At 44.6% G+C, this 26,779-nt stretch overlaps 1 protein-coding gene and 1 long non-coding RNA gene across 3 annotated transcripts in view; one reads left to right on the forward strand and one right to left on the reverse strand.

The window, feature by feature from the left end:
• Positions 1-26,779, forward strand: part of LOC148644748 (uncharacterized) — a 121,075-nt gene that overhangs the window by 67,025 nt on the left and 27,271 nt on the right. Inside the window, exons 3-5 of one of the 2 annotated variants that reach the window (XR_015928608.1) lie at positions 8,979-9,054; positions 19,304-19,448; positions 20,334-20,411. This is a non-coding gene — a long non-coding RNA (uncharacterized LOC148644748). The remainder of the gene's footprint in view (positions 1-8,978; positions 9,055-19,303; positions 19,449-20,333; positions 20,412-26,779) is intronic. The other variant, XR_015928607.1, reaches the window with a different exon arrangement.
• LOC148644750 (extracellular serine/threonine protein kinase FAM20C-like) overlaps positions 1-26,779 on the reverse strand; it is a 52,901-nt gene that overhangs the window by 20,080 nt on the left and 6,042 nt on the right. Inside the window, exon 3 of the mRNA XM_088613418.1 lies at positions 23,338-23,416. Within this exon, the coding sequence (XP_088469544.1) occupies positions 23,338-23,416 (79 nt within the window). The remainder of the gene's footprint in view (positions 1-23,337; positions 23,417-26,779) is intronic.

Genomic DNA, 26,779 nt, shown 5'->3' on the forward strand with positions numbered 1-26,779 from the left:
TTCCTGTATATTAGTTATGCAGTCAAGTTCAATTTACAGTTCTAATTAAAGTTTGTATTTGATTAGAACCAAAACTGAAGTAAAAACATGTGTGCATGAAGAATTGCTTTGTACTCACGCTAGTATTTTTTTTAATTGCAATTACATTTCTTTTTTATACTCCTTCTGTTTGAAACTGTAAATTGTTAATGAGCTCAAGTCACTGCTACAGCCCTCGACACAAGCTTGAGAGAGACTGGGATCACGCGCGCTCTCTTCTCCTATCAAAGACTGATACACCTGCAAGCTCTCAGCCAGCCCACCCCCTCCCCGACTGCAGGGAAACAGGGAAACATTTTCTGTACTTATCTCTTTCAGTCTGTGTTTTTCCGATCCTTCTTTCCAGAAAACCTCAATTCAGAAAATCCAGTTTGACCCAAACATCAAATGAATATGCCACGCAGCTCTTACGGCATGCTCCGCACGCCCCTGGCCTTATTAGTGTCGATGCCGCAGGCCTCACGCGGCTTCAAAGGCGCATGGTTATTACCACTGTCAAATAACTTCACAGGCATAAAGACCTGGAAACACTGTAGTGGCTGTTCTGTGCCGAATCAAAAGGAAGAGTAGGGAAAACTAGTAGAACACAAGATTTGCTGTTCCTCCCCCTCACACTCACTACTCTTGTGAACTCGAGTATATTTCAGGTTTTCGTTTCCCTCCTAAGTGTGACTTCCAGTCCTGGCCTGTTTCATCCCTGTCCCAGAGGCAGCAGGGCGTCGCGGTGATCACGCGGTGTTCGAGATGCTCGGGGTTACGGGCCTGTCGGGGGTCATTTCAGCAGACTGACGGGCTCCGGGCGCGCGGAGGACAGCGTGACAGAGTACGGTCTCAAGATCCCCGGGCGCCGCTTCATACTCCACTGCCTGAGTCCCCGAGCGGGCGTGCAGATCAGGCAGGAGATTACATTTTTCAGGATGAGGGTTAATCCCTCTCAAGCATCTCGCCAGTCTGCTGCTAGTTTGCTCTTGATTAGAATTCGCTGGTGCAAATGTGTGTTTTTACATCTGGAGTATCCCGGTGTCTTGCAGCTCTGCCCTGAGAGCAACAGTGTAAAAGCAGGGTGTATGACCAAGCAAGGAAGCACCAGATCAGCATGAACTTTCACCCTGCTCATGCTCCCGATTCACCTCAGAAACGTGCTAAACCACGGTGATGCTAAGATCTCCCTGATTTTGAAGGAATTCTGATGTGCTCTGCACTCCCCGTGGCCAGCAATCTGTGTCAATTAGTCTGACCAAACCCATCGGCTTTATGTTGCTTTGTATCACTGCAGGGGCTGGTAATGTCACCCTGCACCTACACTCGCACTTGACTGGTCAGTCAACAGAGCAGGGGCGCGCACAGGGCATCGTTACACGCCAACAAAACCACATAAATCAAAGCTCCCCCTCTGAAACCCAGCGCAGCACAGGAGCCTGACAGTCCGGCTCACTCTTGTCACGCGCAGCACCTGTTCTGGGTGTAATGATGGAGGGAGGGAATTCTGCCACCAGTGCTGAGACTCAAGACAGTGAAAAAACATCGCTTGAGCCCAGGGGGCTGCATTATTTAAACCCCCCATCCTAAAATGTTTTTTTTACAGAAATGGATTTTCTAGAAGGGACAAACTGCTTTAACGGTCCACTGTGCTCATTAGGATTCTGCTGGGAACAGGCTGTATTACAGACAGTCCTAGAAATATGCTGCTCTTTTTTGTTGAACACGTAAATGTATAAAAGTGTATCTTTGAGAACTACCTCTCCAGTGAAAGGCTTGCTCTTGTTTTGTGCCAGTGAGGGACAGTCATGTTTGTCATGTTTTGCAAGACAGATGGATTAACATCACACTTGTGCTCTTAAACACCATGTTAACAGTAAACAGATCTCACCATAAAAGCCTGTTTTATTCATGGATAGTAAAGTGAGGAACTGAAAAGGTGTCATTTTTGTTTCATAAACAGAGATTTAATTGTATCACATTTACTGAGATAAGCCTCCCGCACTTTTCATTTTCTGTGCTGAGAAAAAAAAACCAGCCGAGTTCCTTCAAGGCCATCTTCTCTCCGCCACCCTGCCCCTCCTCCCCTGCCTCTCAAGGCAGAGCCGACTGTCTCTCCTCTTCTCACGAAAAGCACGTTCTAGGCAGGGCTGTAAGCAGGGGGCACAGGCAGAATGAATGTTTCTTGTAAAAAGACAGCCAGCCAGTGACCCAGTCATCCGTGCACTCCCTCCTCATCCCTGACATGGCTGAAAGAGCTGAATGAGGTTCATTTAGCATAGAGAGTGCAAAGCAAGGAAACAGAACTAGGAGCTTGTACTACACTATTCATTATTTTTAAGTTGTATTTTGTTGTGCTAACTTTGCAAAACTTGCCTGCCTGCTGCAAATGCAATCTGCAGCAGACCAGCATTCTGGAGACTTTGCCTCACCTGTGACAGGTCTGTCTCGATCGTAAATTTCCCATTGGCTTGTAGATTGTCGGACTGATTTAGGTAAGCTTGCAGACGCATGGATTCTAAACGAGGTCGGAGTAGTCATTCCAGTTCTGGTTTGCTGACATCATGCTTCTTTTTCACATATTTTAGAAAGGTCATTCTTAGACAATAGGAGGGCATGGACATAATAACAAAATGCTGGAGAGATGATTGCATGCCTGTAGCTGAAGTCCCAAACAATACTGAGGCAACAGACATCAACGTGCTATAGAGCAGGTTTTCATTTAGCGGAAAGCTCTTGGAAAGGAAACTGCAGGTAAACGTTTGTGCTGCCATTGTTAGATCTGTGAGGCAAGTTAACAATTTGCTCTGTTTGCAGAATTGTTTCGTTTTCTGGGAAATTTTCTCTTGCTGTTCGTGCACATGCTTGTTTAATATTAATTTTCATGTGAATGTTCAACAGGGGCAAAAACAGCATCTTAGTAATAATGCACTAAGGTGATTGCTAGGAACGTAACTAAACAGCAGCCTATTTAACTGCCCACACAAGTATTTGCGTAAGAACTGCAGGAAAAGATGAACACCTTCATTGTCAGAAATGGATATGCCTCCCTGAGAAAAAGCACAAACAAGGGTCACCTACCCATTGGCTAAGACTGGGGGCTCACCTGATCCCAGGATGCCCCTGAGACCCCCAGAGCAGGAGAAGACAACCTGCCTCAGGGCGGACCTGCCACTGAGACAGCACCTCCCTCTCCTCCCTCACAGTTCATTCTGCCTTTCTCGCTGCAGTTACCAACTGGATACCGACACCAAGCCTCCTCTGCTCAGCAAGGAACCTCGAGTCAGACCGATTTTCCCACTGTCTAAGGCAATGATTGCGGCTTGGCGGAGAGAGGTATTTTCTATTCAAGATCAGCAGTTCGCCAGCTCAGCACAGAGAAGTGAAAGTTTGCCGGGGTGGAGGAAGAGTTTCCATCCCAGACAGCATCTCACATCCTCACTGGCAGTCCTTTATTCCTTTATTGGTTGATGCCTGCAGACCAACGGAGCTCCCGACCAGGACGTAACAAAAGATTTCATTTGCTTTTAACCTTTTTCGTTTTGGTAACATTCAGCTGTTTTTGAATGAAGAATGGTTGGCACACGCGCCGAAGGTGGCTGATGTTATAATAGCAATCTGGCGTCATGCGAGGAGTTCAGCTGGTTTTTCTGCCACGCAAGTGCTTTGTGAATTCCACCCTGCCTGCCCACATAAAGCCTAATCAAGATATATTGACATGCATGGAAATTCTGAAGTTTCTATTGCGTGTTATAATGTAGCTTAGCTTGGGCTTTACTGTTCTACAGAAAGCTTTAACCGCAATTACCACGCCTGTCAGTTTTTCTAACGCCATCCCTGTGGGGAGATAAGGCTAAAGAGGCTGCTCTTTTTGATTATTTCTTATTAATTTGCTTCCTGCACACAACACCTCCTCTTTCAGGATGATGCCCTCTGCTCTTAAGCAGACGGACTGGATGTTTGGGAAGGAATGAGAACGCGTACAAGCGAGCTGCAGAACGGACCGCGCGGAGCTGGGAAGATCCTCTCGTCCGCAGGGTGGCCTGCACACGCCCCCGAGCGCCAGCTCACCGGGGCCTGGGGCCAGGGGCCAGGGGCCCGTCTCCCGGCCAGCGCACTAAAAGAGCTTTGTGCTTCTTTTAACATGTAAAGTGTCCCCCCCCCGTCTCCTTCAGGAAAAAAGAAACTCTTCAGTGCTTCCGCTGTAAACTTGAACTGACTCAGGTTTTCCAAGGGAGCCCCTCAGGACACGGCCAGTCAATATGGAAGAAACATCTGCCGAGCGCTCTCTGCCGGGCCCTGGCACTTATTATCGCCGGCACAACACCCCGAGCGGCTCCTGTCAGCTCAGCCCGCATCCCCAGCCTGGAAGACTTTTACACGACCCCTCTTTCAAAACAAGAGCCGCACACTTCCCTGCATCTGTCTCCGGTTAGAGAGCCCCGGCCACCTCGTTCCACACGTACTGAGCAAATCCTCACGCGCTCATTTTAGACTTTCTTTTGAAAGCAAATAAGCAAACATGTCTGTTGTTCCTAAGTAATTTTACCGCTTTTCTAATTAATGCACTGCAAGTTAGCTAGAAATAGAAATCTATTACGCAGCATGAGCCATAGCACAATTAAGGAAATTAATTTATTGTGTTCACAGTGCTTAGTTATTTAATCTTTTTCTCATTCGTTAAAGAAATACCCTAGCTGTGGAGGTTCAAAGTCTCCTGGGTGTGCTGTGAGTCATGCATGGGGACTCTGGATTTCGGGACGAATCCCACTCCAATTCAGGGCTGCGTGCTCAGATGTCCAGTGTGTGATCCATGTAACGATGAATCACGTGTTACAGATTCTACACACTTTCATGTTGCTTTAGTTCTGGGAGCTGAACGGACTGAGGGAATCGTTCACGGTGCCTCACGTGTCCAGAAAGTCTCGTCTCTGAAGAGCAAAAACCTACTTTGCCAGCTGGCTCATGGGAGGGGAAACACTGTTCCCTACCTCTGGTGCTCAACATGCCTGGAGTTCTGTAAGCTAGACTAGTGAATGAAGACAGCTGTGCTGTGACTCGGACAGCCCCAGACTCCTTGTCAGTCCACTTTCCCTGAGTTAAAAACCGGCAGTAAATGAATGACACACTGATTCTCACAGCTGATCTCTAGGGTTTACCTTTCTGTATTCTGCCCTGGACGAAAGCCAGAGAATTTGTCATCATGACGAACCATGGTTTGCTACAAAAACTTTGAAAATCTCAGGTTATCAGTTCAAACAAGTCATTGTGAAGACGCTTGTTTGTGAAGCCCTGGGCTCCACATCAGGGTTATAGGTCTTTCGTTAAAGGTCTCATATTTAGGCAATGATGTTATTTCAGACACAGAATTATTTGTTTTCAGTATAGCTCTGTTCATCTGCAACTGACAGCTGTCCCTTCAGCTTTCCATCCTATGAAATGAAAACACATTTGCATAGATTTTCTTGCAACATGGATCCAGTATCTGTGTGGGGTAACATAAGTTATAGCAGATTTCAAAATCACTAACTTTGTGGTTCTAGGTGCATGGAGATTGCAAAACTGTTTTTATGAAAAAGGGCAGAACCAGAAATACACCACAACAATGAAAACAAGAGTGAAGTCTGAAGTAACTAGTTAACTACACGACATCGGGCATCTAGGCACATGCGCAGCATGAGTTTACTTCGTCATCTGACGGTGACACTTTCCGAGTATCATGACAGGGGATTGTCCCACTGGCAATGGCTTTTTATATCGAAGAGATACAGTGAAAACAACAGGACGTGTAACGCACTTGCTTTGCGCTTTTCCTGGGCCTGAAACACACTGCGCTGATCGGCGCGGGCTGCGCCAGCAGCTGACGATGTGGCCGTTCAGCACAAAGGAATGCAGGGCGCCGGCAGAGCTCTGGCTGGCTGTAAGAGCGCTGAGCAGATCCTGTAGGAATGTGCAGCGACCGCAGCGCTCTGCTCTCGTGAAAACCTTTGTTCCCCCGCGCCGCGCCGTCAGGTTAGGCAAGGGCTCGTCTTTGCAGGGACTTTCCCACAAAGCTGGGGGGCCCCCCCCCCGCCCCCCCACTCCTCCACAGGAGCTCCTGCTCGTCACACACCAGACAATAGCCGGGAGCTTCAGGCAGCCCAGCACAGTGACTCCTCTGTTCACGTCTGCAGGGTCCAGGAAGACGGCCGGCGCTCAGGTTTCTTTCACCCTGATGGAATAACACCCGACCTGTTCTGGGAGTTGCCACCTAGCTCCCCGCTGAACAAAGCCTTGGTGTGGGGGCTGGGGGCCCCGGCCTGCGTTTCTTACAGCAGCACAATCGGCTCGCCTGTTTCCGCCCCCTCGCAGGGCTTACCTGCCCCCAGGTGCCCCGCTGAAGAGCGCCCACTCTGCGAGAACACGGCCGACCAGCAGCCTCTCAGAGCAGCCGTTTCACAAGCGCCAACGCCCCCCTTCGCCAGCTTGCTTTTCCCCCAGCTCTGCGTAACGGAGTCTTTCTCATGCAGTCACTCTGTGAAGGGTTCTGCAGGGGGGTGAGGCGCTGAGTGAGTGAAAGAGTTTGACCAGGCAGCACCTCGGAGACGTCCGAGCCCTTTATGATACCATTGCAGCTTCTGGACAGTGTCTTTAGGGGACACTCTCATTCTCGGGCTGCTTTGCCCTATGGATTAAAGGGGTCACCCTGACAGTGGGTCACAGTGATGGGGTCCAAATAACAGGAGAGTCCACATCCTCTACAGATGTGCAGCCTTTCATTTCATTTTACATCCGTATCTTGTTTGTATCTGTACACCACTGGACACTAGCACAATTTAAGGTATAATTTTTCTTCTCTATTTTTTTCAGCCTGTACCCACTGGGTTTTTTTTTTGCCTCTGTGTGATAAATTGCCAGTATTCTCCACTTTTCTTATCAGAACATTAAGTCAAAGTTTTCTATTTTAATGCAGGCAAGTAGCTAACCACTTCTTCTCTCCCAGACGACAGCCAGGGGAGGGGAGGGGGGAATACAATCTCAGCGCTGAAGCAAAACGAAAAGGAGGGAAAAGCTCTTTGATGATAAATGGAAACTAAGGCCTTTCAAGCCCCGTCAGCAAAAGAGACACACCTGACCGAGCCTGCACGTCTGCGGGAGCACGCTGTCCTTGCCCTGCGCAGGGTGACGCCAGAAGCACTCAGTGCAGCTCTGCCTGGCGCAGATGCGGAGATGGAAGCATCACTGTCATCTCAACCAGGAACTGGGAGCTTCCATAAAAACCTGTCCTGCCCTTTGAGTAGCTTTAAAGGCACAGTAACAGCATGTGCTCATGACTAATTTAACCAAGTGCATTTATTCGCTTTGTTCCTGCGCCACGTCTGCGCTCCCCCCTGCCCGGCTCAGTAATGGCGCACTACTCCTGAAAGCCTTGAACATGCATGAGGTCCCCGGTGTGCTGCACTGCTCTCGTTTAATTGGAAAAGGTTAAAGATTGTTAGAACGTTGTAACAGAGCTTTCTCTTAGATGGGACGAGCCGCCTCTCACTGCACTGCCTTGGCAGGGAAGATGGGGAGCCAACATCTTTACCTTTCTGCTTTTGAAGGCCAAAGCCCTCTGTGCCTTCCTGCGATATACAGCTGTTAGCAGCTGTTTTACAAGCCCTGAATCCTGCTGTAAAGCCTCTTGTCTGGTCTCTGGTAACTTTATAATTAAGGATTTTCACTGAATTCTTTTAAGTCTGGATTTAAATTTATTGCTGCAACAATTAGAGTAATTACAATCCTCCAGTCTTGCATTTCTCTTAACAGTAGGTGGTGGGCAAGATTTAACTTGCAAGTCTTGAGTAAGGTGAACCACTATAGTATTCTTTAAACGGCTCTCCCTGCCACAACATCTTTATTTCCAGTATCCCCAGTTAAGTGATGTCATCAAACAAAAACCAAGTGAAAAACAAGTCTGCATCTCATTCCCAACATTGTTTGAAAACTCACAATAAATTACAGGATGAAAAACATATGACTTCTAAAATATATAGGCTTCTCTGTTTGTTTTAATGGCAAGATCTATGTGTATAAAGACAAAGGGGATAGGGGCTCAGTACTAACACAAACGCCACGTTCTGGAACCTCATCAATTTGAACTACTTTTCTTTTCCACATAATGAAGAGTGAGGCGTATAATCTCCTATAACAGGAAAAACATTTACAATGCAGCTATCTGCATCTGGCATATACTCCGCTGAAAACAGTAACATTCCTCCGCTTTACAACTTTGGAATGAAGCCACTGTCAAACTGTGTAGCATCCTGAGATCCAGAGTTCTAGTGTCTCTGTCCCTTTGCCTGATTGGATGCCTCTCCCAGCAATTCCCTCAGCATTCGGATTCATTCCTCTGGGTAGCTGCCCAAAAAATCCATCCTAGTCATTGGCTAGACAGTACAAGGGTATCAGTAGCCCAATGACGTCATCCAGCATTATAGCTTTAATGAGACTTAACTGCCTTGTTACAAATCACAGCCCTGAATATTAACAGAACTACAAACCCCTTTAAAAATTACTCCCTAATTTAATGAGCCCTTTACCTTTCTGCTGTTACAAAACAAAGCCTAGTTTGGCCTCTCCGATTATCCATGCCTCCAAGTATTGTAGAGAAGATGCAGATTTTCTGCCTTTATAAACCTCAAACTGTGCTGGAACCCTGTGTCTTTCCCCTGTTGGCAGCCAACAGTGAAGAGTAGCCCATCCTAGAACCGAGCACAGAGGTTCCCACAGTGGCTTGGGGCAACTGGGAATGGATCAGAAACAAAACTCCTATCAGGGGGTATGTGTCGTCTTGTTAACCATCACTGACACAGACTGGGGCTCTTGCTCTATAAATAAGGGATGGAGAAATCCAAGCAGGCATGTGACCCGTTTTGCAGCAGCAGTTTCAGAGCTAATGCAAACTGATGACTTCGAGCCCTCTCGTCTTCCGCCTCCAGGTCCCGGCAGCATGAGTGCAGGAACTGAAATGATACAGTGAGCTGGCAAGCTTGACGACTGTCCCGGGACGACAGGGTAAGCCGTCTGCAGATCCCTGCAGTGAAATGCTGCTTTGTTTCCTTTTAAAACATAACCTCTGGGCTTCGTGGTTTGTGGTGTCCAGTGCAGGTCAAATATCAAACATCCCGGACATTATCCAGTCTGTTTCAGAGACAGCACCCGTTCGAAAGACACCCCTCACACTAATGTGAATTGAGAGTAGATGCCGGAGTCTGTGGAAGTACAGTGTCAGTGCCTTGAAGACGGCAAAGCTCCATTAAAGAAATCGACAGGATACTACGAGAAGTACAGTGCATGGAAATTAACACTCAGGTCAACTTGGTCAAACATTAATACGCATCCTTCTGCACAAGTCGATCTGTGACATAATTATGTCATATCCAGAAAACACTGTTGGTAAAAAGGCTGGTACAAGGTAATGTTTATGTCTAGTTGTCTGTAAATACCTGTGCTGTAGATAGTCTTTTAACAGATTATTTACTGTGTTATGAACAGTTATACAACATTGTTACCCCTAGAGCTACACTTACAGATCAGGGTTGGATATAACATCCAATTAATCTACCTTAGAGATAAGTTATCATCATCACTTCACTCGATTAATACTTTATAAATATTTAATTTGCAAAGCATTTAATAAATGCTATTTGCAACTCATAATCTCATCTAATTACCAAATACAGTAGATAAAAGTGGATTAGACTCAACCTTCCTTATACGACTAACGTTCCTTGTTCCGGGTTTAAAACATTCCTTTTTTTCGGCATTATTTCAAAACTGTATCTGCGGAAAAGCTCCTTAGCTTCAGAAGCTGCATGTCTGCTATGCTAGTATGCAGATGAAGGTGGCACGTGTCCTTGTTTGCTGCCAGATAGAGACATTTAGGGCTCTGCTAAATGAAGGAGCTCCCAAAGCAAAAAAAAAAACAAGTTCAGAATGGGGTAAGGCAGGATCTGAATAATTACAATCACAGACGCCTCCTCATCTTCAGAGATTGCCGTTTCAGGATTGGGAAAGTGAGATGATGCTGCTCGAGGCATCCGGGATAATTAAGACTCAGACGCTGCCTGGCCTGACATCAGCCACTGATTGTTATTGTGGCAGACCAACGGGGTTTACAAGGCTGCACACGTTAAACCGCTCTCAAGCAGCCAGGCGAGAGCCTCACTGTCGCCTCTGAGCACTTGCTGTTGATCGAAGGGAAAAATACAAATGTTACTCTGCTGAACGCGGAGTGCTGGTGGAAAAAGGCTGGCCTCTGACGTGTGACAGAAACACTGGAGAACTGGCTTTCATGATACATTAAACTGCACAAATAAACTCCATCTCTGTAAGTAGGTTGTTATTTAGTGCTTGCGGTGTGGAGAAGGCAAACGGGTTTTTATTGAGATCATGTATTATTCTGTGCATATTATTCTTTATCATATGAAAAAAAACAGAAAACCTTCAACCAAAGCCTTCAAGTCCTTGACAGAAATATAACAGTCTTAATACCAGTGACCCTTGATCTGTATTCACCAATTTTTATCTCCCCTCACTTTTTGCCCCGAAATATTTAATTTTTCCCCCCACTGAGCTTTCCATTTACTAAACTTCCTTAAGAGAGATTATTAACCTCTGATGCATGCAATCTAAAACTGAAACCAGTTTTTACCATTTTAAAATGCATGCGTGGCATGTCAGAAGCTTTTAAATGCTGCCATGTCAGAGGAGAACATAGCAAGATGACCACAATGAAAATCTGCTGTGTGACACTTCACGTGCTTTCTATTGCTTATCCATGATGGAATACAAGCATCGGGGAGACGGTGTAGGGTAGTTGTTCCACAGAACAAGGCAAGAACTGCTAGTACAAGCAGAGTATCATGTTGAGGCACATCGGATATTCTGGCACTCTCATCCAAGGCGGATAACAGCATTTGTTTTGACTGCTCCACATCTATCAGACAGAAACATGGGGGGGAGGACAGATCAGTAAGCCGTTCCAGAGGATGAGCAACACACATGCGCATCACATGAGTCCGAGAGAAAAACTGAAAAAAAAACCCCAGTTCTCTTCCAGAGCAGGGCTGTGATAATTTAAAGCAGAACTGTGGAACAGATGACTCCAGAGCCGCAGAGTCTGAGCTGTTCTCACTGTGGACACTCTGCGTTTGATTCTTGTTTGTTATGGTAATGTTTGTTCCGGTATGGCAATGAGAAATCTGCTTGGCACTTTAGAAAGGCCAATTAGACACCATGTCCAAGAAACCAGGACTGATCTGCTGAGATGTGCTCTGACTGTACTGGTATTCCGAAGCAAGACAGAACAAAAAGAAATGAGGTTGCAGAGACTCCCTGTACTTGTTTTGTTAATGAGCGTAAATTCCCTTGTGTTTCCTATTCTGCAGAAAAGGTTTTTGAAAACCTTGACCTTAGGGAGAAACTAAAGAGTTTGGCTTTAAAAAGGGAACAGCCTGAGCTAATATAAACCAGACACTTGTTAAGAAGCAAAACCCTTCGCTCTCTCTTCCTCCGCTGAAGCATTTACCATTTCAGGATGGAATATTTTAAACGGCTGAATTCTTGATAGTTTCACTACAGCTGCTATAAACAGAACTGGTAAACCTGGGGTAAGGGATTTTGAAAGCTCTCAATAGCAGGGTTATCAATGCGTACAACAGATGTAAAGATTTTAAGCTGTTCTGCACACTCTGATTGGCTGCATGTCACATTCCAAATGCATTAAATAGATCTGCAAAAATCGAATCTGGCCATTTGGTATGGTTAAACTAACTGTTATAGTTTAGTTTTCCTGCTCCGTCCACTGGATGCTTTCAAATAATCCTTATCTTCACCCTGAACGTGTTTCATTAGTTTTCCTGTCCTCTACGGGACAAGGAGATAAGAACATAAGAATAGCTACAAACGAGAGGAGGCCACTTGGGAGTTTGGTCGTTAGTAGTTAATTGAGCCACGAATCTCAGCCAACTGTTTCTTGAAAGAAGCCAGGGTTTCAGCTTCAAACACATGGCTGGGTAACTTGCTCCATTCTCCCACCACCCTTTGGGTAAAGAAGTGCCTCCTGTGCTCAGTTTTAAAAGCACTACCACATTGGCTTGGTTTCAGCTTGTGCCCTCCGGTTCGTGTTCCAAGTGAATAAAACGTCAAGCCCTTGGCGAGACAGTTTTTGAAGGCAGAGAGGTGGCTGAGCATAATGCACAGAGACAAGGCCTCTTCAGGCAGCCTCCCAGTCTGGCAGCGAATGTGCGAGCAGAGCTGTGTTTCTGAACGTGCAGAAGGACAGGCCTGCTCGTCTCCTTCTTCAGGGGTTCAGTGCCCGCAGCCCCAAAGCTGCATCACAGAACCCCAGCGCCTTCCTCAGCGCATGATTTCAAGGGCTGTTCTAAGGGTGGTGCGGATGCCTTGCTGGGGGACTTTAAATATTACTAACATAACTGCTGCCTCAGCAGGTTTAACATCCTATGTGTATTTTCTTGCTTTTCGAGGTCAGTTTTCGTATTATTTATAAATTGCCGCAAGGCGCTGCAGCAACGTCTTGCAGCAGGAAGCAGATACTGCCGCAGCTCCAGACTCCCAGCCTTCTGCCTCCTGCGGCCGGCCGAGGAATCTGCATGTCCTGTGCCGTAATAACCATCGTCTTAATTGTATATAGCGCCTTTCATGCAGTGATACAGTACATCTTTTCAAGGGGCTTTTCAGTAAAGGTCCATTTAAAATCTTTAGATAGTAATCACGCAATAGTAATAAAAGTCAACAGAATAAATTGCAGGTTTAAAGGCTGGTGTATAAAATTAGGTGTTAAGGCAGGATTTTAAAGTGCTGGCTGACCTGCAGCATCAAAGATGGGCTGTGACAGCTTTGGGAAGTGAAAGAAGGCCTATAAGTACAAATGCCATGAGGCTGTATGCGGAGGTAACAGTTTACTGATGGACTGTAGTAAGGAGAAAATTCAGATCGTTAAAGGGAAGAATCGGTATTTCATTCTGAGATTCACCAGGAGCCAGTGCAAGGCGACTAAAACAGGAGGAATGTCCTCTTACATTTTAGCTTTAATTTAAAAACACATTTGGATACACCAGCAAGCAATGATTTCAATAACCGAGCCAAGAACAAACAAATGCACGCATTAGCTTCTCCACTTCAGATTGGGAACTCAAAGATGACACCATGTTTTCAGAGGGTGGTAAAAACTGAAGATGATGCATTTGTGAAGTTGATTTGGAGAACCTGTCCGCATAGTTTAGCCATAAAAGCTTTTTTAATTGAAAATGTTTTTAAAAACTTTCTGAAGTTTTTTTAAGAGCGGTGTGACAAAGGACTTGTTGAATGATGTTAGGTTTTATATGAACATTAGTTTTGGTGTTATTATTCTAAAGATGAAGACTGATTTTGTAGCTGTGATGAGTCTAACCCTAATGTTAACATAGAGATACTTAAATGAATGGGGCCAAACACAGAGGCCTGGAGCATGCCAGATGTGACCAAGTTTGTCAAAAAGGAACAATGACCAATTTGAAACTAAACTGTTTTCCATCATTTAAATAAGATTTGCACCTTGACACTGCAGTTCCAGTAATAGCAACAGCCCTTTCTAACCTGTTGAGCAAGATGTTATGATCAGCTGTGTAAAAGGCAGCACTGAAGTACATCAGGACAAAAATAGATAAAAAAATCAGTCTGCAATAAATCGTTAGTCTTTGTAACTCTAACTAGAGCTGTTTCAGTACTGTGCATCAAGCTGAGTCCAGATTTAATATGGTTTGTACATTTTATCTGCAGATTAATAATCTTGGAACTGAACAGCAACAGCCTCAAGAACCTTTGCTGAAAATGGTCAGCAAGATATTGACTGAAAATTGAGTTTACTGGTTGAGTCTTTTTTCACAAAGGGATAGTAACTTCTAGTTAGAGGCAGACAGTGTAATTCCAGATCTTAATTCATAAATGAAGTAATGAGTACTGTAAACCCCTTTTGAGACACTCCTGCAGAGATTCAAATATTTAATATATTTAAATCACCACAAAAAAGGTTTAGAGAGCGTTACATTTTCATGGCATCTGATAATTGATGTTTAAAATTTATTGGAAACGTGTTGCCAAGACTCTTAGCACAGTATATGGAATTGCGATTTAATTTAATTGCACCTGCCACATTAAAGCTTGGATTGTGTGTATGATTTTTAATAATTGTGCTGAAGACTCCTGCTGCTTGCCTGAGCTGGACAGTAATGGAGCAGCAATCAGTGATACTGCTATTGTATTTGAGGCATATGGTTTCTGAGCTTCAGTGTTCGGCACTGTTCATCAAGTCAGGTGCTCCTCATTTAGCATGGCACTGCATTAACAGCCTGTAAACATTCAGGAGATATTTGACATGGAAGTTGATGACAGCCGCCTTTAGACACAACAGCTACAGCTAGCAATGGAATGTAAATTCTGTGCTGGTTTCTTACGTGCAACAAATCTTTCAACACTTCTAAAAAATGGATGGGCTTCCTAGAGTTAATGAAATGTCTTTAGTTTGACAGGGAGCCCAATTCAAAGGGAGATTGTCTCATTGAAATGAAATGAGATGTTAAATCTGTTGACTCAGTTTTAGGGCAGTATAGGATTAATATGATTGTATACAGTCATTCCCTGGGGCCTTGAAAAGAGGAGAAACTGTTTGAGAAAACTGCAAAGCAGAATAAGGGGTGGGCTGCAGACAGAGAGACCGTTTTTATGTTGTTGAGAACCTTGAGCGTGCTGCAAAAGTAGTAGCACAAACTATTGGTCTCTTTCATGTCTTAAATTGGATACAAGAACCAAAATTGATTCCGACGGGCCAAGCATAGCTTGCTCACATTCCGCTGAATCACCTTTACTCAATATTAACTTTGACCCTGTCAATGGACACTGTGCAGCTATTTGTTTGCTTTAAGATCACATTTTGTTGTAAGATGCAGGGTGATACGGCCAGCAGCCATATCACCCTGCAACTCACAACTGGCAACCCACTGAAGCTAAGCAGGTGTGAGCCTGGTCAGTACCTGGATGGGAGACCTCCTGGGAAAAACTAAGGTTGCTGCTGGAAGAGGTGTTAGTGGGGCCAGCAGGGGGTGCTCACCCTGTGGTCCATGTGGGTCCTAATGCCCCAGTATAGTGGATGTGATGGGGACACTATACTGTAGTGATGGGGACACTATACTGTAAACAGGCGCCGTCCTTCGGATGAGACGTAAAACCGAGGTCCTGACTCTCTGTGGTCATTAAAAATCCCAGGGCACTTCTCGAAAAGAGTAGGGGTGTAACCCCGGTGTCCTGGCCAAATTTCCAATTGGCCCTTACCAATCATGGCTTCCTAATACTCCCCCTCTATGAATTGGCTACATTACTCTGCTCTCCTCCCCACTGATAGCTGATGTGTGGTGAGCGTTCTGGCGCACTATGGCTGCCGTCGCATCATCCAGGTGGATGCTACACATTGGTGGTGGTGGAGGGGAGTCCCCATTACCTGTAAAGCGCTTTGAGTGGAGTGTCCAGAAAAGCGCTATATAAGTGTAAGCAATTATTATTATTATTATTATTTTAATAGCAACTGAATCCAGACATGATCTGTTTCTGCAGCGGAACCTCCCCCTTCTGGAAGGTTGCTGCCGTTCTGCGGGGCTGGTCTTGGTTCAGTATTTTAACTGCATCGGGCACAGTGGCTATAGTCATCTCTTCTCAGGCCAGCTGTTAAAAAAAGGGCTTCAGTGGCAGTTCTCGGGTCTCCTGAGTGTGAAAGCCAAGCACAGATTTCCTTACAGCCACCTTCAAGAACTAGGAAGTGAACCACCTAACAAACACAGGTGCTGACACGGGCTGCAGTGGGCCTACTCATCTTCCAAAGCCACCCAGCCTGGAGACCCTCTGTCTCTTGCCAGTCCTTATCATAACCAGACAGGCCTTGGGTCTGCAGTCGATGCAAGAGAACACACTCTAGCGGTTGTCATTGTGTCTCCCCCACCATTTACGGACTTCAGCTTACTGGTCAGGCCTCTGCACTCATAACTGGAAGGCTGTGGGAAGGGTGAGACCCTGCCGATGTACCCTTGAGCAAGGTGCTGTGCTCAGATTCAGAAAAATACCCAGCTGTACAAACAGGTACAAATGTAAATTGCTCTAAGATGAAAGCAAATAAATAAGTAATAAACAGACCAGTTTTAAGAGCCTATCAACAGCTGTTTTTATTTTCATAGGTTTGGCTTGAATCAAAAAATGACCTAGAGAGGGTCCACATTGTACAAGGACTTGAAAAGGCAAAAAGCTGCCAGAGACTCTGCTGTCAGAGGATCTGTAAAACATTCTGGCAGACTTGCTGCGCTGAGCCATTTTTGACAGTCATTAGTATTTAGTTACTAAAGAGCTGAGATCCAAGAGGTCGCATTTCAAGCCCCTGGCTACATCTTAATGTCTAAACAGCACATGGGGTGGAATTTCTTGCTACACAGGATGTAAATACCAGTACTGGCCGCTGACTTCCGCGTCAGTGGGGGCACAATTACAGTCGATTGGGACTGGGAGAAAGCAGCTGAATTGGAAAACAAATTGAAATCTGTCTTTTCAATCTTCAGCTAAGAAGAGGGTTTTTTAAGAGCAGAGCAGCCAAGCGTTGTCTAGTCATAACTCTGTCTGTCTGTATGTGGGGACACTGGTCCTATCTGTTCAGCCCGGTTGTCTTTATTGATGTCTTTAATTAAAATTTAAAAATATGATACCAAAGTAATAATTTAATAATTTTAAACATGGCAAAATACAATTTCAGATGCCAAAAAAATGTAAAGTATTAGTTTTTCTGCTTGCCATGTATCTTTAGGGTACAAATCAGAAAAAAATTGCATTTTTGCCACATCTGTATGATCGTATGTTTTATTAGATTGAATTACAACTTGTTTCTTTAAGTTCCGGGGGAGCTATGTCAGTGTGCATTGGCTGGGAAGGAACAGGTAAAGGTTCATTCCCTGCAGGGAGGTTGAAGGAGTTATTTCTCTATCTGCTTCAGCACGGAATTAACCTTAACATTTTCCTTTTTTTTCCTTGGGAAGATTTTCTCATTTCTCACTAGTTACAGTACCTTGGTGCATATATTTTCCATATCCTCTATCCTAGCAAAGGGATCTTCAGTAGACAGATTACGACATGCGCCTCCGCCAGGGGCAAATATAAATACACAGGCATCCTGGAATTTCAGGACTGCAGATAATGCAGACACTGCTGTTGTACCTTGAGTCAGGCTCTGCCAGCGCCTCTGGTCCACCAAGCTGTATAAGTGGGGCTCAGTTTTGTTAAGGGGTCATCCCTGCTATGAAGCTACAACATCAGTGTCCGCAGCAGGGAGCTGAACCCACAACCCCTCAGGCTTGAGTCCAGATATGTGCCCCCATAATAACAGCAGTACTTAATGAGAATTCCTTGCATTTATATACTGTAGTGCTTTTCATCTCAAAGACTCCCTTCACCCACCACAAAGTGCCGCCCCACCTGGGCGCCCCATCACAGCCGCCATGAGGCAGCAGCCCCACTGCCCAGCAGAGCAGGCTGGGACGTGTGCTGCCGCCTCACTGATTGCACTGGGGGGGAATTCAGGGAGCCCAGAGTGGAATGAAGCCAGGAAACTGGGGTGACTCCTCTCCTGTTGAGGACAGTGCTAATGGTCAAGTACTCAGCTGCCCTGTTTAACGTCTCCGTGTCTCCTGTTGCTGTGCCAGGACAGACTCCCAGGAGTATGATAGTGGTGACATTATTCTAGGAAGGCCCTGCTTTCCTGACCCCTTTCAGAGCCTCCTCTGGCAACCACCACGGGTTCTGAACACTTGCTAATAGTGTCCATGTGGTAGATCAGTTATGTGTGAGGTACACTCATTGAATATATATAAGCAAGCACGTATTGTAGATTGGTTTAGAAATATCACAGCAAGTATCCAAAACAGTCCTGTAAATTTCTTTGATATTGTATAACAAGCTGCTGTAAAACTGCTGTAAAACATACTTTATGTAAGTATTCTCAAAGGTAATATAAAGTAATAAACAGATGCATGCATCTGTAAACATAACCATAATGTGATTAGTTAGTCCTAAATTATGCAAAATAATGAGGGCTTTGCTCCCTTGTGGATATCACATAATAAACCAAAAAATGGTATGGCAATGTTAATCTGGCATTCCTCTGACATGTTCCTGTGGGGTTACATAAAAAATGAAATACGTACAGAACAAAATAACTATTCGATTTTATTGCCCCTGTACTCTGTTGTTGCTCAGCAATAAAGGAACATGTTTTTGGGGGTCCACAGCAAGCTCTCATGTCTACATCACACGGAGCATTTCTAGTCTGTTTAAACGCCTCTGTGATAAGGCCTCGTGCACACGACCTCCAAAGGCTCCTGGGGCAGTGGATGTGTTGGATTTGGATTTGGCTGTTGCCTTCAGGGTAGAAAAGCCTGCACTGCCTGCTCCTTGTCCTTGCACTTGCAACAGTAATGCAGGGTGTGCTCTTTGATCCTCCGGCTCCTCTCTCCAGATACTTGTGCTATGGGTCTACCAGTATGGCATCACAAATGTTGGGCATTATTTTAGTGAACCGCCTCCGTGCTACAGGCAGGCTCTGGCTAAACAGGCTAGAATTCCCCTTCAGTTTCACTGCTTTGGCTGAATAACGTGCTCTCTCTCTCAGCCCCTGTGGACAGTTGTGTTGATGATGTTCGTGGCAGGAGTGAGGCTGCAAGGTCTGCTCGTGCGGTTTTCCACAGGCGTGTTTACACAGCTTTTTTTGGGAGGGAGCAGATTAAAGGGGAATTCTGCGGCAGTGACTTGGCTTACCCAGCTACAGGTTTCCCAGCCTGTAAACACGGACTTGTCGAACTCCGGTGAAATCCGGCTGCAGTGAAGAATCTGTTTTCAGCTTCTGCACACGCGGGAAGCAGTGAGGTTGACGACCTGACTTGGGTTATCAAATTCAAACACTACCATTCACGAGCCAGTCTAACCTTCAACTCGGGAAACACGGGGTTATGCTGAACTACAGTAAGTCTTTGTAAAACAACACTTCCTTATTATCGACGCATGATTTCAGTCCCATTTTGAATGCAGGAACTGGAGAAAAGTACAGCAGTACAATTATTGAACTCCCTCTCAACGTGGAAGAATATACTGCTATTCAATATCTCGGCAAAAGACGTTTACTATCAATCACAGCCCCTGAGCAAGTCAAGTGCCTCTTTACCCTTTCTGTCTCCTCCAGGAAGCGAAATGGAGGACAGGCCTTCTGTTCCCAAGAGGCTCAGCTGAAATACTCGGTGCAGAAAGATACAGAAAGATTCATCCCCTTTCACTGTACTGCACACAGATTGCATCCGCACAAGGATTTTTAGTTTTAATGAAAAAAGGTTAGAAATATTTTCAATGTTTTGAAAGAAAACAGTTACTATTTGTTAAACAAAGAAGATGAGGCTCCCCTCATCACTATGTACCCCCAAGCCAGTGCCAGCATTATAATTCAAAGTCTCGTAATGCAAATCATTCTTTTAATTACAGGTTCCATCTACATCATGTGAGCTCTATTCAAATATCAAAACAAATGTCCTTTGCTAGTGTTATAGGCTTCTGCAAGATGTTAATGCCGACTTGCAGTGAAGAATCCAGCTTCTAGGTGTTTGTTTCCAGCTCTCTGCCTTGCAGTGTGAGAAGTAATTAAGGCTACTTTCTGGGTTGCAGCCAGTGTTCCATCTACCTAGTGCCTAATATAATAAGATACAGCACAGCTATGGGGCTGTGAAAAACAAAAGGCAAAACAGATACCGATACCAGCTGTGTACAATGCCAAAAATAAAAAAGATAAATAAAATACGCGATGCTGAAATCATCCAGCCTTGACAACACATTTTGACAGAGGTGTTGGATCGTGTCAGTGTTCTGCTGTATATATTTAAAAGGCTTGATGGACCATGCTGGGCTCTGGTCCAACATAAAACAAAAGAAACTGAACAAAACAAATTGACAACCTTTTCCATTCCAGGGAGTTTAATAATGGCTCACAATCTGGACTTCTGCAGAAAGCAATACTTTGAAAACTTGTGGGATTCATCAGTGACATACTGTAGGACACTGTCACCAGGAATCTTTATCTGTACAATTAAAGGGTGTGGTTCATGTGTGGTTTTTCCTGCTGTCATTTACTAGTAATGGAATATTCTGAAAGAACTGATTGCACGTTCATTGATTTTATTATTCATTGATTGGTTGACAGTCAACCTGTTCTCATCAATTTGCAGGAAAGCACTCCAGTACTGGCAGGAGAGAACAGTTTCAGGCAAGGGATCTGAACCTGAGAACTGGTGCTGAGCTCTAAGGTAAGCACTCATAACTACAAAGGGGGGCGAGAGTCTGTGTGTGCGATTCCTGCTGGCAACATTCCTCGTTTTAATTCGTGTCGGAGGAGCGAGGGGCGTGAGCAGCGTCTATCCTATACGATTCCGAACTGCATCGCCATCTTTATCCCAGAGAGAAAGCGAGCTGCGGTCAATGTAGTACAATTCCTGGGAATTCTGGATCTGCTTCCCTCACAGGGATCCCACTGAGCTGACAGGTGTGACACTCACTATCCCATTGGCCTGTGTGACTCAGAGATACAGTATTTTGCATCGCGTGGAAAAAAATTTTTACACTGTTCGTCAGATGCAAAATATGTAGCTGAGCCACGGTAGGTTCAACATCTTATTACATCCCTTCCAGGGTCCACGGATTTCTGTTGCTTAGGGTATCAAATACAGTTTCAGTGATCATGTCTGCATCTGTATGGAAAGGGTCAGCAGTGTGACGCAGAGGTCAGGGGTCTAGAGGTGTAACAGGAAGGCTGTGACTTCTAATCCCAGGTGAGACACTGCTGTTGTACCTTTGAGCTAAACCTGCAGTGTCCCAGTAGAAAATCCAGCTGTATAAATGGGTGCCAATGTAAGCCTCTTTGAATAAAACCATTAGACAAATAAATTAGTAGTTAGTTCAGACCTAGTGGTCACCGAAGTTATTTGCCATCTGTGTGCTTGTGCTGAGGTGCGAGATGTTACTGAATTTCCCGGAAAACAGTGTTTGGTCTCTGTAGGTTTTCCCAAACTTCACAAAATTTTTCATCAATTAGCTCAAAGCCCTGCCTTGTTATTGTCAGTCAGTGAGACTCTTTTGCACTTCTAATTAAGTAACAAATGAGCTGCACTTCAATTCTCATTTCACAGATATCTCATCCAGCCAAGAAATACCAAAGGGAACCCTAAGCTTATTTTGCGAAGTATTTACTGTTAACTAGACCGTGTCCCCGTGCTTCGAGAATTGCACAGAAATTTCATTACCATTAAAATCAGATAACTTGAGCACCATGATGAATGCCCTAGTCAAAACTGTCACTTTTATTGTTTCCGTTCTCTACCGGATTACAGCCAGCAGTGTGCATCTGTACAGTGACCGTAGTGTGCACCATCTGTACAGGATCGTAGGTAGAATACGCTATCATCTAAGTCGAAACATACTGGTAGGAAGACATCTTGGTGCTCCTGTGTTGTTTAGCAGTGCTAATCTGTTTGCTCCAGCAGTGCAGCACGAAGCTGACACACTCCCACTTAGAAGGGCTAAAGCCTTTATGATTACTTCGCCCTCCCTTGTCTCTCCAGCGGGTGCAGCTTCTGCTTCTGGCCACACAAGTGGGGGCCTGCTAGCGGCCAGGGCAGCTCCAGGTGTAATTGCTCCAGCAGAGACTCAGTGACTCAATGTTTATTTCCACTTTCTCTGTTCAGAGTTACGACTCTGCAGGTCTGCTGCATCAGCCCTTGTTATAGCCATTATTTTTTATTAAATGAAACCAACTCCAACTTCCAACTCTGACTTCCTACCCTTTTCGGTTCGCCTAATCGATCTCGCCCCGGGCTCTGGGCTGTGCCTTCACAGCGCGTGTGCACAGGCAGGTGCCAGCGTGCGCTCCGAAACGGAGGGGGAATGTGGGGACACCGGCCGCCCCCTGATTTCCACGCAGCACTGCGACCCGTGACCTGCGCTCCCCGACTGGGGTGTTCTGACCCGGCTGGTCTCAGTGGAGCGGGACCGCGCAGGGAACGACGCCCTGTCCCTTTCACGGGTCAGAAGTCAGCTTCTGCAGAACCCTGAACCGAACCCCAGCAGGCCGTGCCGCGTCGGCAACAGCAACGTTTTCAGACAGTTCAGCTGCTTCCGCGATCGGAATCACCCTAGGATGTGCGATTTAATTTTCTCCTAGGATCTGGAACGCAGAGCGCCTAGTATTAGTGAAAGAATGAAGAGGAAACTAAGTTTCTATTTTCAGCCTTTTCGCTGTTTCAAGAAAAACTAAACATCCATCTTCCCTTGGAGCGAGATTTGCATGTGCACGTGTTACAGTGAAACCACCCTCTATATTTTAACTTATAACTGTGTCAGACTTAAAGACTTAAAGTTAGGAATAAATCCTAGAATATATTAAAAATTAGCTTTTAAAACTGAATATAAAAACTGCTTATTTCGGAATTACACTGGGATTAGAAGGCTCAGGAGGTTAACGGATGAAAATGGCTTGCAAATGTTTTTCCTTCCTTAGAGAAACATAATAAAGGAAAAGAAACAAGTTCTAAATAATTATTTGACTATTATTGAGATATCAGGGATTTTTTTTTTGATTTGGGAAAACTCTTCAATTAAAAACCAGCTGCTTAAAGTTGTAGGCATTATGGTTCACAGATATCCCCAGGACAGGATTCCACATCTTTAATTAAAATGTACATTTGGAAATGTTAATTAAAAACTGCGCCGTGGGTATTGCCGAACTTATAAGATCAAACGAAAAAGAGTATTGTTTTAGCTAAACGTTTGTGAATTTTATTAGGTCTACCACACAATAAAAAGAGCAGAAGTTTCTATAGGAAGAGAGAAAGCTTTTTCTATATGTTATTTATGGGATTATGTGTACAAATATATCTTACTGTTATTATTGAAAGTCCCATATCATGTTGAAAAACGATCAAGATACTGATCTTATTGCCGAAGACCTGGTATTATTTAATTTGTGAATTCTGTGCTGAGATTTCAGTGAAGTATCTCAGACACTGTTTCGGCCTAACTCTCTGTGACATTGGGGTGCTCTGAAAAGGTCATGTCCTAATCGCAGCCACAGGGGAATGTCACCATCGGAGTGCTCAATTCCGTGAGCCTCCCAGACCCGCATTACCACTGAGCAGGAACATCAATAATTCACACCGGACTTAATGGGTTTTCACTTACTTCATGGGTTTGAAGAGCGCTTGTCCGTAGTTCTGGAATGTCATGATGAGTTTCAACTGTGTACCACCAGATTTCATAGCTGTTAGGAATAAAAAAGGGAGAATTCGGAATCATTTCATAGTGTAGCACTCAGTGTAGGACTCACAAATGTACACACACCAGAATATTTGCGCTTACCCCGAATGCAACATGTGCTTACACAACATGAATACCTTTCTACATGGGCCTTGCATTTTTGGAGATAAAGCCATGGTACTACACAGCCATGACACTCAGATCTATACATGTTCCTGGACCCTTACAGTCATCAGGCACCGATGAGCTCAGCCAAAACAAACCTTTATAAACCGGGAATCCAAGAGCTCCAGTGGCAGTAACACTTTTCAGAATGAACAGCGAAACGCAAACCAGAGGGCTCAAGCGCAAACAAGCATGTAAAACCAAAAACATGGGGGGCCTCTTTACCCAAAGAGTTGAGGGTGTGTGGAACAAGCTGCTGAGCCAGTACCTTGGCTTCATTCAAGAACCGGCTGGATGAGACACTTGGATCAATTCATTTCTGACAACCAAACAGCCTAGATGGGCCAAATAGCCTTCTATCGTTTGTAAAGGGCCTTATGTTTTTATTTCAGGTGGGTAGCTGCGTCAGCATGCGTAGGCTGCAAAGGAACAAGTTATAGGTTTTTTCCATGCTGAAAAAAAGAAGAAAGAGAACACAACGTTTCGGCCGTGGAGCCTTCTTCAGGTGTGCAACCCCTGAAGAAGGCTCCACGGCCGAAACGTTGTGTTCTCTTTCTTCTTTTTTTCAGCATGGAAAAAACCTATAACTTGTTCCTTATGTTTTTATGACAGCTAGTGCCTCTATTCCTGTGTTACTCTGGAGCTGTGTTCTGACGATGTCTAACTGAAGTCTGAGCAAATTAAATCACAATATGGGAGCTCTATAATCAATTAAGTGTAAGCCAAAGTGTAGATACTCTTATAAACAAGGACTAAAAAGAGAGTGGCGAAACCCTGAAATGGAGCAGTGACTTATGTCTGGCTTTTGGCATAGGGTTACTACTGACAAGCCTCTCCTTTTCACACAGACATTAACAAAAGAAGCACTTTTTGACAAATAGTATCGCCTCTAGGTGGCAGGCACAGCTGGGCCACTACATACTTCCTTGTCCCTTGCAAAAAAAAAAGGTTTTGATAATCACAGTTTAAAACTTGACTTGAGATTAAAAATAGATTAAAGTGAAAACTACCACACAGTGAACAGAATGGAGTACATATCTTGGCACAGTAAATTTAAGGGGAGTTAAAATAAGGCCATGGTTCCTTTTCATGATGTTGGTTCTGTGGTGCTTGTGGAAGCCCACAGGGTTTCCAGCCTCCATGGTCTCCTCTATTTAAAACTCCTCAAGCTCTTGATGACTGCAGCTTTATTTCCTACACATCTGCTTGTTCACAGTGACGATGGGATTATCTTTTGGTGCACCATGCAGAGCACCTCTCCTCTGATATTTTAAAATCGGGAGGATTTTAGCAAAGGATTACCAAAATGCAGCAGAGGAGAAACTGGTACAGTCAAGCCAAGCACATGCAGAGAACAGTAGAAACGAATGGGAAAAGACCATCTTGAATCGGGTGGATGAGCCCATCAGGGGTTGTGTTGTCCTTGTGTTCGTGTGGGTTTCCTCCAGGTACTGGGAGTTGAACTAGTTTCTGGGAAAACTGGCCCTGGTTTGCGTGTGTGTCTGTGTGTGCCTTGAGATGAACTAGCGTCCTGCCCAGGGTGTATCCTGCTGTGCGCACAGGGCTTGCTGGGATAGGCTCAGGCTCTCCCATGATCCTATACTGGATGAAGCTGTTCAGGAAATGGAGGGGAGGAAGGAGCCCGTCAGTTCTGTTCTCAGCTATGTAGACACTGTGTAAAACGTTCTCTATAGGGCACTGCAAATGTTGACAGTGTCATTAAAAATTATATCACTCACTAATTATATCAATTATATCAATACTAATTTTCACTAGTAAAACTGAAAAGAACACATCCATGAAAAATAAAATGATCTCATGAGTATAGTAAGCATTACAAAAGACGGACTAGCACACAGTCTTAACTTTTATTTTGCCCATTATTTCAGTAATGATTCAAGCAGAATTCAAGGACGTTTACAGTAATTCCTGGGCTGTTTGTGTTCAATGCAAACAAAATGATTTCCATGTTACCACATTTAAATGTTTATCCCTTTCTTTTTCTGTCTGCATGGTTAGGGACATTTCCAGAAATGAATCGGATAAGATTTCCTTGGAAAGGCTCCAGAAAGGTTTTTTTTCCCTTTACAATTCTAGCAATTTTTCCACTAACTTCATTCACTTAAACAAAGTCTTACTTTGTCAAAGATTTGTAACAGAGAAAAATATTTACACACCATGTAGCTAGGGTAGAAAACAAGACAGAAACACATTATATACTTGAAAAAGTGTCTTTAAAACAGAAGAAAATAAAAGGCTTTCTGGGAAGAAATTTTTGTTGACTGTGTAATCCAGACCATTTATATCAGTGGGTGTTTATTTATGCAGCTATTCAAACAAACTAGTAAGAGGCACTTTCCTTGTTTAAACCCCCCTTTGTACTGTACCTTAGTACAAGAAACTGTGTCTTTCTTTTTCCTCCTGCATCGTTTAGTAAAACCGTAACTCAGAAAGAGTCGCTTCCCCGGCTCACCTCTGCGTCTGTGCTTGCCTGACAGGTGCATTCAAATTAATTGTTTTACGATACCAGCATTCATGATCATGGAGGAAAAACCCACCCCTCTCCGTGTCAGAAAAGAAAAACCTGACAAGCAAGGATGATGCTGTTGAAAGCTCTTTAATTTTGCAAGAGCAGTCATGACCTACAGCAGCTTTAGTGCTTATGGAAGCACTGTAGCCTCCTGGGAAAGGCTTCTGAAAGAGGAGTGTCCAGAACTGGGCCTCTCCAGTCGGTGACAGTGCACCTGCCTTTGCCATTCGAGGTGGAACAAAGCAGATTATTCCACGTGAAAATCAGGATTCGTGGAGGAGCTGCAAAACACCCGCGTGCCGTCCTGACAGAATAAAACGAGCAGGTTTGTCAAGTGTAACACAGGACACCTGTTTAATGTTGGTGCGAGGGCTCTTCAGATATTTCAGGCAGGTCCGAAAGAGGATGTGATTGCGTTTCAGAATATAATCCCATATTTATTGAGCAACGTGACCCAGGGAGGTAAAACTGGGTGATAAAAACATGTGTCCAAATTGTATCCAATTGTGAATATCGGAAGATGCTTCAAATATGTAAGTGTGTGTTTAGAGGGTGGGTGTCACCTGCACCGTTTTACCCTCACAGTATTAATTCATTTTACTGACCCTTCCACTGGAAGCCACCGCGTGAGTGAAGCACCTTGCTACAGGGTACAACATCAGCATCCCATCT

This window comes from Lepisosteus platostomus, chromosome 19 (genome assembly GCF_059453375.1).
Source record: "Lepisosteus platostomus isolate fLepPlt1 chromosome 19, fLepPlt1.hap1, whole genome shotgun sequence".
Classification (NCBI taxonomy): Eukaryota; Metazoa; Chordata; class Actinopteri; order Semionotiformes; family Lepisosteidae; genus Lepisosteus; species Lepisosteus platostomus.